The sequence below is a fragment of the Pempheris klunzingeri genome, chromosome 2 (genome assembly GCF_042242105.1).
Source record: "Pempheris klunzingeri isolate RE-2024b chromosome 2, fPemKlu1.hap1, whole genome shotgun sequence".
Lineage (NCBI taxonomy): Eukaryota > Metazoa > Chordata > Actinopteri > Acropomatiformes > Pempheridae > Pempheris > Pempheris klunzingeri.
In genome coordinates this window covers 12,927,904-12,942,991 of record NC_092013.1, presented here as the reverse complement: position 1 = coordinate 12,942,991, position 15,088 = coordinate 12,927,904, and the positions used below count along the sequence as shown (strand labels likewise).

The 15,088-nt window shown below is 39.6% G+C and overlaps 1 protein-coding gene across 1 annotated transcript; it reads right to left on the bottom strand.

Annotated features, from left to right (window-relative positions):
- Window positions 1–1,727: 1,727 nt before the first annotated feature.
- LOC139208520 (green-sensitive opsin) lies at window positions 1,728–6,459 on the bottom strand. Its single transcript, XM_070838229.1, has 5 exons — window positions 6,096–6,459; window positions 5,834–6,002; window positions 3,695–3,860; window positions 2,545–2,784; window positions 1,728–1,826 (listed from the first exon to the last, which is right to left on the bottom strand). The coding sequence occupies exons 1-5, from the start codon at window positions 6,457–6,459 to the stop codon at window positions 1,728–1,730; spliced, it is 1,038 nt and encodes a 345-aa protein (XP_070694330.1).
- Window positions 6,460–15,088: the final 8,629 nt, after the last annotated feature.

Here is a 15,088-nt window from a genome sequence, read left to right as displayed (position 1 = left end):
TTTCTACATTTTATGTTACAGCCTTGTTCCAAAATGGATGAATTTTTTTTTCTCTCAAAATTCTACACACAATACCCCATAATGACAAAGTGAAAAATGTTTTTTAGAAAATGTTGAAAATAAAACACTCAAATATTGCATGTTCATAAATATTCACACCCTTTACTCATTACTTTGTTGAAGCACCTTTGGCAGCGATTACAGCCTCCAGTCTTCTTGGGTATGATGCTACAAGCTTGGCACACCTGGATTTGGGGAGTTTCTCCCATTCTTCTTTGCACATCCTCTCAAGCTCAATGAGGTTGGATGGGGAGCGTCGGTGCACAGCTATTTTCAGGTTTTTCCAGGGATGTTCAAACAGGTCCAAGTCCGGGCTCTGGCTGGGCCACTCAGGGACATTCAGAGACCGAAGCCACTCCTTTGTCATCTTAGCTGTGTGCTTCGGGTCATTGTCCTGTTGGAAGGTGAAGCTTCGCCCCAGTCTGAGATCCTGAGCGCTCTGGAGCAGGTTTTCGTCAAGGATCTCTCTGTACTTTGCTGCATTCATGTTTCCCTAGATCCTGACTAGTCTCCCAGTTCCTGCCGCTGAAAAACATCCCCACAGCATGATGCTGCCACCACCATGCTTCACTGTAGGGATGGTATTTGCCAGGTGATGAGCGGTGCCTGGTTTCCTCCAGACATGACGCTTGGCATTCAGGCCAAAGAGTTCAATCTTGGTTTCATCAAACCAGAGAATTTTGTTTCTCTGGGTCTGACAGGATGCAGGAGTTTCATAGCAAGGGTGTGAATATTTATGTAAATGTGATATTTGAGTGTTTTATTTTTAATAAATTAGCAAAATGTTCTAAAAAACATTTTTCACTTTGTCATTATGGGGTATTGTGTGTAGAATTTTGAGGGGAAAAAAAGAATTGAATCCATTTTGGAATAAGGCAGTAACATAACAAAATGTGGAAAATGTGAAGCTTTCCAGATGCACTGTGTGTGTGTATATATATATGTCCTCATTTTTTGCTGAAAAGTCATTTCACTGAATAAAGTGTGCACTGAATATCCACGATTTCAAAGTGAAGTTATTGAATGTTAAAGTGTCCGTAAGGAAATCTTGTGCATGTCTCTCTTCTGATTTGAGCACCTAAGCTAAACAGAAAATGATCTGAATTGGAATCATTACATTTTAGACAAAATGTATTTTTTCTTTTGCCACCTATTAAAAGAATAAAAATAAAATATCCATACGCATCTGTAGGCCCACTACAGGAGAAGTGGGTTGAAAAGAAGAGAACAGTCACATAAAAAGTGCAACACTTTCAATTCTGTTACCGATTTAAAAAAGCATGAATCAAACTGTTTGAATATTTAAAAAAAGAGAAGAAACAACCAACACATATTTGCATGCATTTAATAGCTTTTCTCTACACTTTTTTGTTTAGAAAATATGTACAGAATATTATGACAGAGGCCAACAAATATATTAACCTCCCCATGTCATAAATATACAAACATGCAGATCCAGACATACCATGATTTTTTATCACAGACACACAAATAAAGAATGTGCACAGTAAAACACTGTCGTAGGCATGTATTCTCAGAATGAAGTCCATTTGTTGCCGAAAAGATCAGTAGCTTGTATCCATTTGCTTATTTCCATTTGAAGACAGCCATTCAGAATGAGGAAGACATCCGGGTGGAGGATGTCTGGAGTTGTGAAGTTATTATTTCTAAGAGACAGAGGAGACTTCTGTCTTGCTGGTGGATACTGAGGTCTCATCATCAACCATACCGCCCATTCCAACTGTGGTGAGCATGCAGTTACGGAACTGAAAGGGAGAAAATGTACACAGGTAAGATATCAAATATGGTTGTGCATTTCTTGCAAGAAGAAGAAACGCTCATTTAAAACGCCTGACCAAACATCACTGTATAACTGATACACTAAGGTGGACACACAATGATGTACTTGTAAGCAGATATAAGTACATCTTCTACTGTAGTTTAGAAATGTAAAGTATTTGTCAGCGACTATACCTTCTCCTCTGAGGCCACATAGTTATTTATATAAATTTTGCATTGCCAGGTTGTGGCTGATTTTCATCCTTCTTCAGCAAGACACCTGATTTGCCTTTTTAGCTCTTTAGTTAATCCAAATTCATTTTTTTAACAACTATTAACAGTTACAACTGTGGACTTGAAACAAAGAAATTACTATTACTATTATTGATATCTATAATTGCAGATGACGTGAAAAACTTTCAGAAAAAAGTGCTAAACACCTGAGCTTTTATTCACTGCAAATTAAATGTTTATTACCTTTTAGTAAATGTTCGTAACTATGCATAACTGTAGACCTGAAAGCCACAACCTGGCAGCCCAAAAGTGTTTGCATTAATAGTGAATAACTGATCTATACAGGATTAGCAAACAGTTCATTAACACTTAACAAAGTAATTAGTTTCACCTCGTGAACTCTTTATAAAGGCTGACTGATTAGATTAGCCTTGGTCCATCTTTCCTGCTGCAGTGCAGTAATAAACTGACCTGTTTGTTCATCAATACGTAGATAACAGGGTTGAAAATTGCTGAGCTCTTTGAGAAGAAGGCAGGGATAGCCATGGCTGTAGCTGAGAACGCCGCCCCCTTGTTGAAGAAGATCCATGCAGCAAAGCTGGCATATGGAGTCCAGGCCACCAAGAATCCCAGCACCATCAGGACGCACATGCGAGTCACCTCCTTCTCAGCCCTCTGAGTGGACTCTGAGTCCTGCTGCTGAGCTGCTGCCTGAAATGTAAGAGAAGACAAAATCAAGCAAAGTAGATTAGATCTGAAGCAGGAGCTGGATTGATGAATCAGTCAATAAACAGAAAATGTATGTGGGTTTTGGGCAGTATTTTCTTCATATTATTTTCTGAACTATTTCATGATTTGCTTTTCCTGAATAATCATGTTTTAAAAATAACTGGTCTACTCTACTATTAATTATTTACTGCTGTAGAACGAGTCATGGCTTTGTCGTGAGGGGTTAATTGGTGAAACACATAGAAATGTAGATCAGTTGTTCAGACCAAGCAGTCTCACAATTTGGACACAGTTGAAGTGTGTAAAGTTGTAAAGTTGAAATGTGAATAGTGCACGCATAAGCTTTGTAAATACTAAAGCATTTTACATCTGACACTTCCATTACCATGGAAGAACTGAGCTCAGAGTTATCAGTGATACAAATAACTAATAAATATACTGTAATACTATTATAACATAGAATCTGACTTCAAAAGACCTTTGTGTGTTCTCAAAGACACATTATAACACACACACACACAAAAATGGTGATTTCTTAGCAGTTCTTCAGCTGCTCTTTGTGGTGGTCGAGGTGCTATATTAAAGCACCACTTCATACAAAGAACCTGTAAAGCCCCTATATGGTTCTTTAGAGGTTCTCTACTCTTCAGCTAAGTTTAGTTGGGAAATGTTTTCATTACAAGCCAAAGAACCACTTTTAATGCTTTTTAGCACCATTTTTGTTTAGTAGGCAGACAGAAAAATGCAATTTAACTGATAATAGGGGTAGGTATTAAATACAGAGAGTTAGATGTGGAATGTTAAATGGAGTGACAATTAAAAAGGCCTTGTCACCCCACATTGACTAGCACTACTGTTTATAGTTTAGTACAATTAGGTAGATCAGACTTACAGCTTTGACAGTCAGCACAAGGCTTCCATAAGTGAAGAAGATGGTGCCGACTGGGACACAGAAGTGGCAGCTGAACATGTACATGACATATGACTCATTGTTGTAGCTTGGGGCCAGAGTGTAGTAGTCAGGTCCACAGGAGCACTGCAGCCCCTCAGGAATGTACCTGTGTGAGAGGAGAGTGGGACAACAGAGGAAAACATTCAATACTGTACAATGAACTGTACTATACTCTATGAGAGAAACACTATAGCACTGTACAGGATGTCAGCGGCCACTTGGTGCATAGGGGTTTCATTCAAGTAGCCTCTAGTTACTACTTTGTTTGTTTGTGAGAGGTGGCAGTCATAATTCCATCCAGGTTACAGGCTGTTTTTCTTTACTAAGTCTATTAGAATTAGCTGTGGTGCTTGACCTTTCAGCTCATCCTATTTCATCTCCAGTCAACAACATAAACGCTTTAAAACATCCCCTTAGGAATCCGATGATGATGCTGCCAATGCAACATTCGTGTCTTTCTCATGTCTATGGTTAATATAGCCCTCCACAGGCACCTACAATACAATGTTGCTGAAATTCTTGTATATTTTTCTTTTCAAATGAGGTCAGTTTCGGTTAGTTTCCAGAGTGGGTTTTTTCCTTATTTCAGCTCTGTTTTTATTATTTAAAAATGGCTAAGGTTAGTTTAGTTTTTATTAGCTTCAGGATGAGTTTCAGTTTTTCTTATTATTAGATGGAGGGTATTTGTCAGGGGCGAAATTTCAGAAGTTCAGAATTGGTATTGCAATGTAAACATAACACTGTGAAGGCAACAGACTCACAGTCATGTCGACATCCCAGTCTCTACAAACGTATGCACCAGTACCTCCTCTTCCTCTCTGTGTTGACAAATTTGACCAAACTGACAACTGACTAAAGCGAAAGATGTGCTCAAAGTTTGATAAGGATGGATTAACGTGGGTCAGTCGCTTCTTCCAACAAATCTAAATGTTCTAGACATTTAACATTCCAAACTTTAATAAATCACCAGTACGTCCTACAGAGCTGAACGTTTTTCAGTACATCTCTGACTTGTGACAAACATTTTCCTCACTGCAGCCTATAATCACTTCAAAAGTTCATCACTCTGTATTTTAAAACATGCTAACTTAATTAACAGCTACACCCAGTTGCCAGTTTATTAGGTACACCTCGCTAAAACTAATGCAATCTAATGCAACAGTCCTGCAATAAATCCTCCATCATGAAGGTTACAGTGTTCACGTTTTGTTGAAACTGTCTTAGAGAGGTGTACATTCAACTGTGTGGTCATTCTGGAGGATGTAGCTTGTGGTGCTGCTCTGCTGATCTAAACCTCAAACATTTTAAACACATTTTATCAGCAACATTTTGGCTGTTGTAAATGTTTTTTAAGTTCAAAAAGACAAGAAATACTCCGGCTTTGCACATGTGGTGTCATTGCATCAACTTGTGAGAAGGTTTGCAAAAGTCGCTGTCAGTATGTCCCCTTCTCTGAGGATACAAAAGTCAGTGGTTCAAATCTCCAGGTGGCCAAGTCCTGCTTGCAGACAATGTTGTAACTTGTGCATGTGGTATCATTTCAAGTGCTTAATGAAGATGCAAGTATTACAAAGGCTCACAATTTGCTTGGACACAGATCATTGAAACTTCAGCTATATATTTGTTCTATTTTAGTTAGTTTTGCAAGTTTCAGTTCAGTTTCAGTTTTCTGTAGTCTACTTTTTGTTTTTATTTCAGTTAACTGAAATGTTTTTTTTCACACCTAGTTTTAGGTTTTAACTTAGTTTTAATTAACTGTAAGAACCTTGCGATGAAGGTGCTATGATTTTGCCTCAGATGGCCCAGATGTTGTTGAAATAAAAAGACAGTCACATGTTTTCAAGTCTATCTTAAGACAACCCTTAACTACTTGTCATTTCATAATGTCATTTCAACCGTTTCTTGTCGTTGTAATTGTTCCTACAGTCCATGCTTTACCACAAAGTGTTTCACTATGTTGCCATTTCATTATGTGGGGATATGACAGCTGATTTAAGTGAGACTTCAACAAGATGTGAAGCTGTCCTTTCATGGGAGGTTTCTGAATATCTCAATTTTAGTGTTGGTGCAGATGATTACCTGGACCAGCCAACCAGTGGAGGGACAGCACAAGAGAGAGCCATGATCCAGGTGAACAAAACTCCAACTGCTGCATGACTTCCAGTGAACTTGAAGCTTCCCATGGGTTTGCAGACGACAATGTATCTCTCAACAGCCAGGACGACCAGTGACCAGAGAGCAACTTGACCTGTAAGACAATGAGAGGAAAAAAACAAAAACGTCTGGTTATAATTGTCGTTGCGCTTGTGTTTTCGTCGATACAAACTTTTCTGACTCATACCTCCCAGAGTAGCCATGAATCCCTCAACAGCACAACCCAAAGTTCCAAAAACGAAGTAGCCGTTGATAGCAGTTACGAAGGTGATGGTGAACCCGAAGCAGACCATGATCAGTCCAGCAAGAGCCAGATTGACGAGGATGAAGTTGAGAGGTTGCCGGAGCTTCTTGTTCTGAGCTGTGACCAACAGTGTCAAGAAGTTGATGGGGAAGCCAGTGCAGATGAGGAAAAACATGTAGACAGCAAGCAGCTTGAACATCCATGGGTCTCCCAGGTAGAACTGTGGATACTCAAAAGGATTCCTCACAAGCCCCGTCCTGTTGTTCATGGGGATGTAGAAATTCTTGCCCTCCGTGCCGTTCTCCATCTTCTCTGACTGTGAGGATCGACAGTGTGTAGTTTTCCCAATGCAGCGCTGAACCCCCTGTGCAATTGGCCTGAGGTCTGGGTGCTTTATACTGGTCAAAGAGTGGATTAGAGGAGGATTGAGGATGTCTTTCGTGTAACCCTCAGTAATTCATTTTAACACCAGATAATCTGATAATCTTGAACTTGTTAAAGTACACAGATATGCAAGTGTCAACTGCACAGCTCTGTCTCTTTTTTTCCCCTTTTTTTAAGGTCACTCACTCAGACCCTCATCTCTTCGCAAATCCCAACCAAGTGAACTTCATTTAGGTGATGGGTTGTACCACATAACTGATGGCCTCTTACACACAGCGTATAGTTCGTACTGACTGCTTGGTGAAAGAAAATACACAACCAGTTAGTCAATGTTTACATTTGAGTTTATTTCATTACATCACTTTATATTTGTTTGGCTGACATATTTATCCAAAGTTAATTACAGTAAGTGCATTCAGCTATATGGATACGACCCAAAAAAAATGCAAGAACCACATCAAATTCATTGAATAACTTCAAACTGCTACATTTAGAAACTACAGATGGAGAACTTTTTTCACTTTTTTTCAATTTTTGTAACATTCAGTGTTTTGTTTAAATATTTATTACTTAACAAACAAATTCAATTTAACTCAAACATTTTAGGAATTATGTTTTACTATTACAGTGTATCATTCTACTGCTCATCTTCATCATTCATCACCATAGTATAACTGTAACTTGGGAAAACCTAGAATAAACTAACACCAACACAAGAAAGTCAGACATTAACTGAATGTTACATGGTGGAACAAAACAAAATTGCAATATCATTTTACCTTTTTCTTTTTTAAGTTTTATTCTTTTTTTTTTTAACCTGATTCCACATGTCCTGTGGGAGGTATCACAGGGCTATCCTCACTCACATTAGGAAAGAGGTGGGGTCCAACCTGGACAGGATGTGTCAGCCATGTTACATATATAAACAGACAACCACTCACACTCTATGAGCAACTTCAGTAATCAGTAATTAACCTGACCTGCATGTGTTTAGACTGTAGGATCAGATTTGGTTGGCTTGATTTTTCCCTGGTTGGCAATACAAAGCTTTGCGAGACATAACAGCTGCACATTTGACTGTTGAGCTCGACTTTAAACTGCTGTGATTCATCAAAAAGAAAACTGAGAGGACACATTTGGAAGCATGCATTATGCATCCACCCATCCAGTATCTACACCACTTATCCTTAGAGGGTTGCTGGGGAGCTGAAGCCAATTCCAGCCATTGGGCGAGAGGCGGGGTCCATGCAGGACTTGGTTTCATTCAGTCACAGAGCTGACACATAGAGACAGATTTCACACTCACATTCACACTTCACACAGGCAGTGTAGAGTCACAGTGCCAGGGCAGCACAGTGGTGTGGTGGTTTGTACTGTTGCCTCACAGCAAGAGGTTTCCGTATTCTCATCTGCTGGCCAGCAAAAATGCAGTGTGCGGTTTAAACCTTCAACCTTTCTCTGTGGAGTTTGCATGTTCTGTCTGTGCTTGCGTTGGTTCTTTCTGCCGACTCTGGTTTCCTCCCACAGTCCAAAGACATGCAGATTAGGTTAACTGATGACTGCTCGTAGATCTGAAGGTGAGTGTGAATGGTTGTGTGTCTCCATGTGTCGGCGCTGGGATTGATTGGCTGACAGAATACCCATCTGTCTCTCTGTCTGTGGGTGTGGTGTTTGTGTGGCGATGTCTCACTTGGATCCTGAACACCGTCCTTCAATTAGATCATCACCTCTCTCAGCCGACACACACTGCCCTCCATCAGCTCATCACCTCTCCAGCATATCTACCCCAGCTCTTCTATTATTCGGAGCCCATTTTGTTCTGTCTTTCCTTGTGTGCAGATGAGGAATCAAATCTTATTGCCACTCCAGACTGAACGCACCATTCGCCATCGTTCCTCAAACGCCCAGCTTTCACCAGCCTTCAAATCTCCCCATTCCATGCCATCCCAACAAATCCTGCAATAAACCTTCTAAACCTCACTTTATCACCTGTGTCTGTGTAATACGACACGCTCTGTCTAATGGTTCTGAGAAATGATGCAGGTGTTTCTTTAAAATCAGGACGTTTGAGAGTTTTTGTCAAATCTGTTGAAATGTGCATAACAGGCAAACAGCAATGAATAAATAAAAGGACCAAATGAATATGATTAAATATGATTATACTCATTTTACACTGTTTAATATACTATCTGGGATTCTGCTATATGAGAAGTTACAGTTGCTGGCAGTAACATTAATAAACAATTAAAATGTCCTCATATCTGCTTACATCTACATAACATCGTGTTACTGCTTCTAAAACACTGGATAGGAGGTTTGAAGTGAAGTGTTGCCTGAGTGGTTACACCATAGCTGTTTGTTCATGAGTACATAAATAATAGGATTGACCAATGTTGACCTCTTTGAGAAGGAGGCAGGGACAGCCATGGCTGTAGCTGAGGATAAAGCTCCCTTGTCGAAAAAAATCTGTGCAGCAAAGCTTGTATATGGAGCCAAGACCACAAGGAAGCTCATCACCAGTAGGATGCACATAGGTGTCACTCTCTTCTCAGCATTTCACAGAGTCCTGCTGCCGGGCTGTGGCCTGAAAATGAGCTCAACATCAGGAACAAGATGTCATAAATGCCGAACATGATGAATGTGTTCTTTATATACAAGTAGACTATTACAGAGAGATAGCTGATGGTTTCTAATTCTGGATATTTGTTGTCCAGAGTTACCTCTCTAGCAATCAGTACATCAATGGTTTGATCCTTGGCTCCTCAAGTCCTGTCAAAGTGTCCTTGGGACACCAAATCCCCACACACCAAATCCCAAGACACCAAATCCCCACACTCTACCTGCAGAGTGTGAATGTGTGTGAGTGAGCAGTCTCCTCCAGTCTACACCCTGTGTACATTTAAACATGTTTATAGCTGTTTATGTTATAGCTGAGACCTTAATCTTGAATTTATGTGCACATAGATTATACCAGAGAAATAATGCAGTGTGAAAAGTGTTCCAACCAATACCGGTCTCCCCTACAGTCAACATGGTAGTTAAGATATCAGAAACATGGATTTCATATCGTATCGTGATGTTGGTGCATCAAATATTTTGTATGAAATGAATCTGCAAATGCTCCAGTTCAAAACAAGACTAAACTTTTTGGATGTCAGTTTTTAAGCTGAGGACAGATGGACAGACAGGTATACAGGCATACAGTTTATACAGGTATATATGCATACATGCATGACAGAATGCATGATCCCTCTCACTTACACCTAGAAGAGATAATAAATTGGATTTTACTAATGTAAAGATGTTAGAAAAGGTGCATTGCGAGTTCATTCTAAATTGTTTCCGCACTTGTTATAAGGGGATATTGCTTCATGAACTTTTATGTCAGAGCATTGATGTGAATTGGTGAATTTCACCATCACTAATATCTAGACATGACAACAATGATATAGATTAGGTTAGGGGTGCTGCATGATTCTCTCACCAGGCTCTGCAAACCCATGTCTGTTGAACATTGTCTCATTGGTCTATGGCACTCTAACTCAATCACTTCATCCTCCATTCACATATCACCAAACAGGATTCTGTATAGGAAGAATGCTTGTTGGGCCAGTGTGCATCACATGATGAATGCAGATGCAAATTGCAGTTGCAATACCCCATGTGGCCATTACACCAAAAACACAAGACAGCCCAGCTCTGATCCTGCGTGCTTGGTATGTCCACGGTTGATGAGGACAGTGTGCACACAGCCACAGTGGAGATGGCACAGAGGTTTCCACAGGGACCATCCTGAATCCTTTATAGAATGATTTTGGTCATGCCAAATTAAATATGGATAAGGCATGGTTAGTGTTAGGCAGCTAACACTTGACCATCCACCACTTTGACCTCGCTACATAAAGGTCACACTGCAGAGAAATAAGTCACATAAAAGTGCAACTGTAGTTCCTTATCATCACTACCCAAGCTCTTGAATTGATTCCTCAGCAAGAGTGAGGATCTCATCTATATCCTGAGATAACCCACCAACTGAGGTGGAAAGCCAGGCGAAAGAGCATCTATCATCATACAAGTCTCAACTCAGAATCAGCAACCACAATTATGGCCATTGTTTAATACAAAAACATGCTTATAGTAAGTAGAAAATGTTCTGTGGTTTTCACTTATCGTTAGTGGAGAAATATCGGATGCGTGTATCATCTAGCATATCATTTTTGAAGCAACACGAGGCAGTAGCAGGTAGTTTTACGTTAGCTCAGCTTGATACCTTAGAGGCTGGCCACTGTTAGAGCACCTGCAGCTTTTACCTTGCTCTGTATATAGACGCTTGATCTTAAGCCTAGAAACTTTGTAGTAATACACTCGTGCTTTTAGCACTGGTGGCTTCGCTGCATTAAGCCCGGTTTGTTATAGGCAATCTGAAACATTAGCACACTTTTTTTTGTTGCCACGCCTGAATCCTTGATAAGTTCCTGACTGATGTAATCTATTCGATCAGACTATTGGTGATTACTACCATTACTACTGCTGTGAAGATTTTTCTCCAAATTTTTGCTTATAATTTGGTATGCCCAGTTCCCCATGCACTGCAGTCATGGCCACAACTAACTCTGGAACTCTAACTATTAACTACTACTACTAACTCATTGGAAAGGTGTCATCAGCCATTATCTACCTCAATTACACATGGAGTCAGCTCAGCTGCTACTTTTCACCTATCAGCAAGGAGGAAATTCACGGTAAGAGCATAAGGTTAGGACTTATGAACTACAAGGACTTATTCTACCCACCCCCACCCATCAGGTCCCACATCCTCTAAGCATCCAAGCCAACTCTGAGGAAGTGCAGCAACAAGGGCAAGAGCCCATCCACAAACACTTTATCATGTTCAATGAAAAGCACAACCAAGGTACCACTTACAGGAATTGTTCCTTCTCTACGCTCTGTTGTGCTGGGCTTCATTTGACACAAACATAGAGCTTACAAAAAAAATGTTTTTTTCAATTTTGAAACACTGAGTGCAGGATTTCAAACAGGAGACAAAATGAGGAGTCTAATATTCGCCCCCAATCATTTGTTTCCTAATTTTCCTCCTTTTTTCCCCCAGATTTTCTACCAGCAGAATTTATTGGCTGTAGCTTGATAACTATCCATTATCAATCCATCCATCCATTATCTATACCACTTATCCGTAAGGGTCGCGGGGGAGCTGGAGCCTATCCCAGCTGTCTTTGGGCGAGAGGCTACCCTGAACTGGTCACCAGCCAATCACAGGGCCACATACAGTCCACATACAACCACTCACACTCACACCCACACCTATAAGCAATTTAGAGTTACCAATTAACGTAGCTTGCACTTTTGGATTGTGGGAGGAAGCCGGAGTATCCGAGCATGGGAACAACATGCAAACTCCACACAGAAAGGTTCAAACCGGGATTCGAACCTGGAATCTTGCTGTGAGGCAACAGTGCTAACCACCGCACCACCATGCTGCCCCGCTTGATAACTAATTAACGTTAAAACGTTAAGATGAGAATTAATTAACAAATTAAAACAACTGACAAAATATATACAGTACATTTAAAAATCTAGCTGCTGAGTAGTACCATTGTCAGTGACTGTGGTTCGATGGTGGAGCAGGTCATCTACTAATCTAGAGCAGGCTGTCCACTAATTGGAGTGGTGAAGATACTGAACCCAAAAGCTCCTGAAGCTGTTCTTTGGTGTGGAAATGGTCCAGTGATGAACATGTTAGCATCAGTGTGTGGATGTGAATGCAGTTTTAAAGCCCTTTTAGCGGAGGGAGAGACTACAAAGGTGCTATACTAGTACAGCCATTTACATGCCAGTATGCACAGGCAACACACTCATTGTTCTCATAGGTCTGTTTGCTAAATGCTTTACAATTTGGCTTGTTGTTCCTGCAACGTTCCTGTGTGATAATTTAAACTGGGTTAATCCCAATTGAGAAGTCAAATGTATTGACTTGAGATAATGGGGATTGTGTTCTTATTTAATTAGACAAGCCAGAACCCATTACCTCATTATCATTGGCTTGCAAATCACATCAGTTGATTGGAAACAAATTGCTGCAGCTAAAAAGATTTACCTGGGTCCAGACTCTGGGGTCAAGACGCCAATATTTTAATTAACAGGCAATGAACAACAATCCCAGATATTCCATGAAAAACCATATTTAAAGGCAATGACCATCGCTGAAGACAGTGATAATCAGCTGCAAAAGAAACTAACAAATCCATTGTATTTGTCACTTGCACTAACTGTGGTACAACTAATCCATAGCACAGAATGGTGTGTAAAAAAAAACTACCTCATACAGTATATGACTTTTCTTAACTTCCTTTCATTTTTTTCTTTCTTTGACTTTTCCATGATTTGAGGGAAAAAAACGTTTCATAACAAAAGTTTAGATGATTTATATTTAGATTTCACATGGGTTCACACAAAAGTTCTGGTTTATCATTTTATCGTTTAGATGTTGATGACGATTTTACTAAATACAACTTTCGTCCACTAACCTCCTGCCCCTTCTGTCAAATTAAAACTACTTTTCCTTGTCTCTTGTATCATTTCACTGTGACTTTACTTCCTGTGTTTGCTTGCAGATCTGTTTAATCATTCTGTGCACTTGCAGAGGTCAGTCTGAGCCTAATCCATTTACTAAAAAGTTAAGTGAGGTGGCAGATAATGTGGGCAGAACTTAATTAAAAAAGCAAGGCAGAACCTATTAGCTCATTATGACTGGCTGGTATATGAACTCTTACTCTGAAAGGCAGCTCTGGCAGAGTCTGTATCATGTGTTTCTATTGAAAAAGTGAAAGTCAACTCAAGGTCCACTTCATGTGTCCGTCAGTTCCCTGAACTTTATAACGCTACGTTAAAAACATACCACAATCTCACCAGGAAACGTAATGCAGGGCAAAATGTCAGCAGTCACATGGTTTCTGAACAGGCATAGAGTTTATTGGTGGGTGGCTGTGGCTCAGCGGTAGATCTGAAGGTTGGAGGTTCGATCCCCAGCTCCTATGGGTCAACATGTTAACATGGTGAAGTGTCCTTAGGCAAGACACTGAACCCCAACTTGCTCCTGAATGGGTATGAAAGAATAGATTACATTCCTCCTGTATGAATGATGTGTGAATGGGTGAATGAGGATGTGATGTAAAGCGCTTTGAGTAGTTGAAATAACTAGAAAGGTGCTATACAACTACAGACCATTTACCATTTATGAGCTTAACTAAATCCAATACTAGTTAAGTTAGCTTAACTTAACCTTGTGCACTTTTGATGATGTATAGCTGCACTGCGCTTTGCCTCTGCAGGTATTTGCACTTTGCCCTGCACCTCATCTCATGGTGAGCAAAGAGCAAATTTCTTATCATCTGAAAGCAGCTTCTGGCGGGCTCCTGGATGCCTGCTCAACCTGCACAGCTCCCATCAGTCAGCACCATTCTGTCCATTGCCAGTGCGAGTGGAGTCGTCTTTGACTTTTGGCCGCCTCTGCCTGCAGACACCCTAATACCAATTTAAATAACTAGATTATGCCACTGCAACTTGAAATGAACAACATGTGGCTACACCTGAGGCAATCATCCTCAGGCTGTCATAAAAATGAGAAAACACAAATATTTGAAATCTGTCAAAAACTTGTTTCAAATTAAACATTGTATTATTATTTATTAGGCAAATAACAAACTGGAACAACTAAATAGTCCTTATTCACATATTTTAACCAAAAATCTTAATATTTTGTTTGACCTCCTTTGGCCCTGATTGTTTTCACGTACTTTTCGATCGTCTCTTTTGTTATAGTTATAGTTCCTAGCTGTTCCCAGAGACTTGCATTGGATTAAATTTGTGTGTGATCTATTTTTTAATTCAATAAATCCCAGATAGGATTCAAGATTTCAAATACATCATTTTGATTAAAGAGCTTACACATACTGGTGGATTAACCATTACAGAAACTAAAGAAATGTTTTGGTAATCAGCAATACTGTTAATTTAGGGCAGGGGAGGCAAACACCTTACACTGGGTGGTGGCCTAATACATTTGTTAAGCACTGTACATATTGTACTTTCTATAATTTGATCAAATAGTCTAATCAAATATTTTTTGTGTGCTAATTGCTAAAAAAAATCTGCTACGGATCCCCTCCACCCACGAACCAAATTAAATCAACTGTGATTGCTCTAAACTTTTATGTTGACTATTTCAATATTTGTAAATACTATTAATTTGAGCTTTAAAAAATGCCTAAAATAAATTAAAGTGAATAGAACTGAGCCTCATTTACGCTCATTGATTATATGATGAAGAATAACTAATTCATATAAATAATAAATAATTAATGACTATATTTTTTTTTATCTTGTGCTTGATCAGTGTTGGCCATTTTTATAATGGTTGTAAAGTTTATAATGGCTTAATTCTGAAATTATTCAGACTTATTTGGATTCCAAACACTTTGGATGAGTTATAGTGACATGTTCTAAATTGCATACAGAAGTTTGAACGGAACCCG

What these genes read in the sequence shown, in the direction of transcription:
- LOC139208520 (XM_070838229.1), bottom strand. Translation starts at nt 6,459, where the DNA reads ATGGAGAACGGCACGGAGGGCAAGAATTTCTACATCCCCATGAACAAC. An exon ending in ATTCATGGCTACTCTGGGAG is followed by an intron (nt 6,003 to 6,095) that starts GTATGAGTCAGA and finishes ATTGTCTTACAG; the next exon opens with GTCAAGTTGCTCTCTGGTCA. An exon ending in ACGTATTGATGAACAAACAG is followed by an intron (nt 1,827 to 2,544) that starts GTCAGTTTATTA and finishes TCTCCCTTTCAG; the next exon opens with TTCCGTAACTGCATGCTCAC.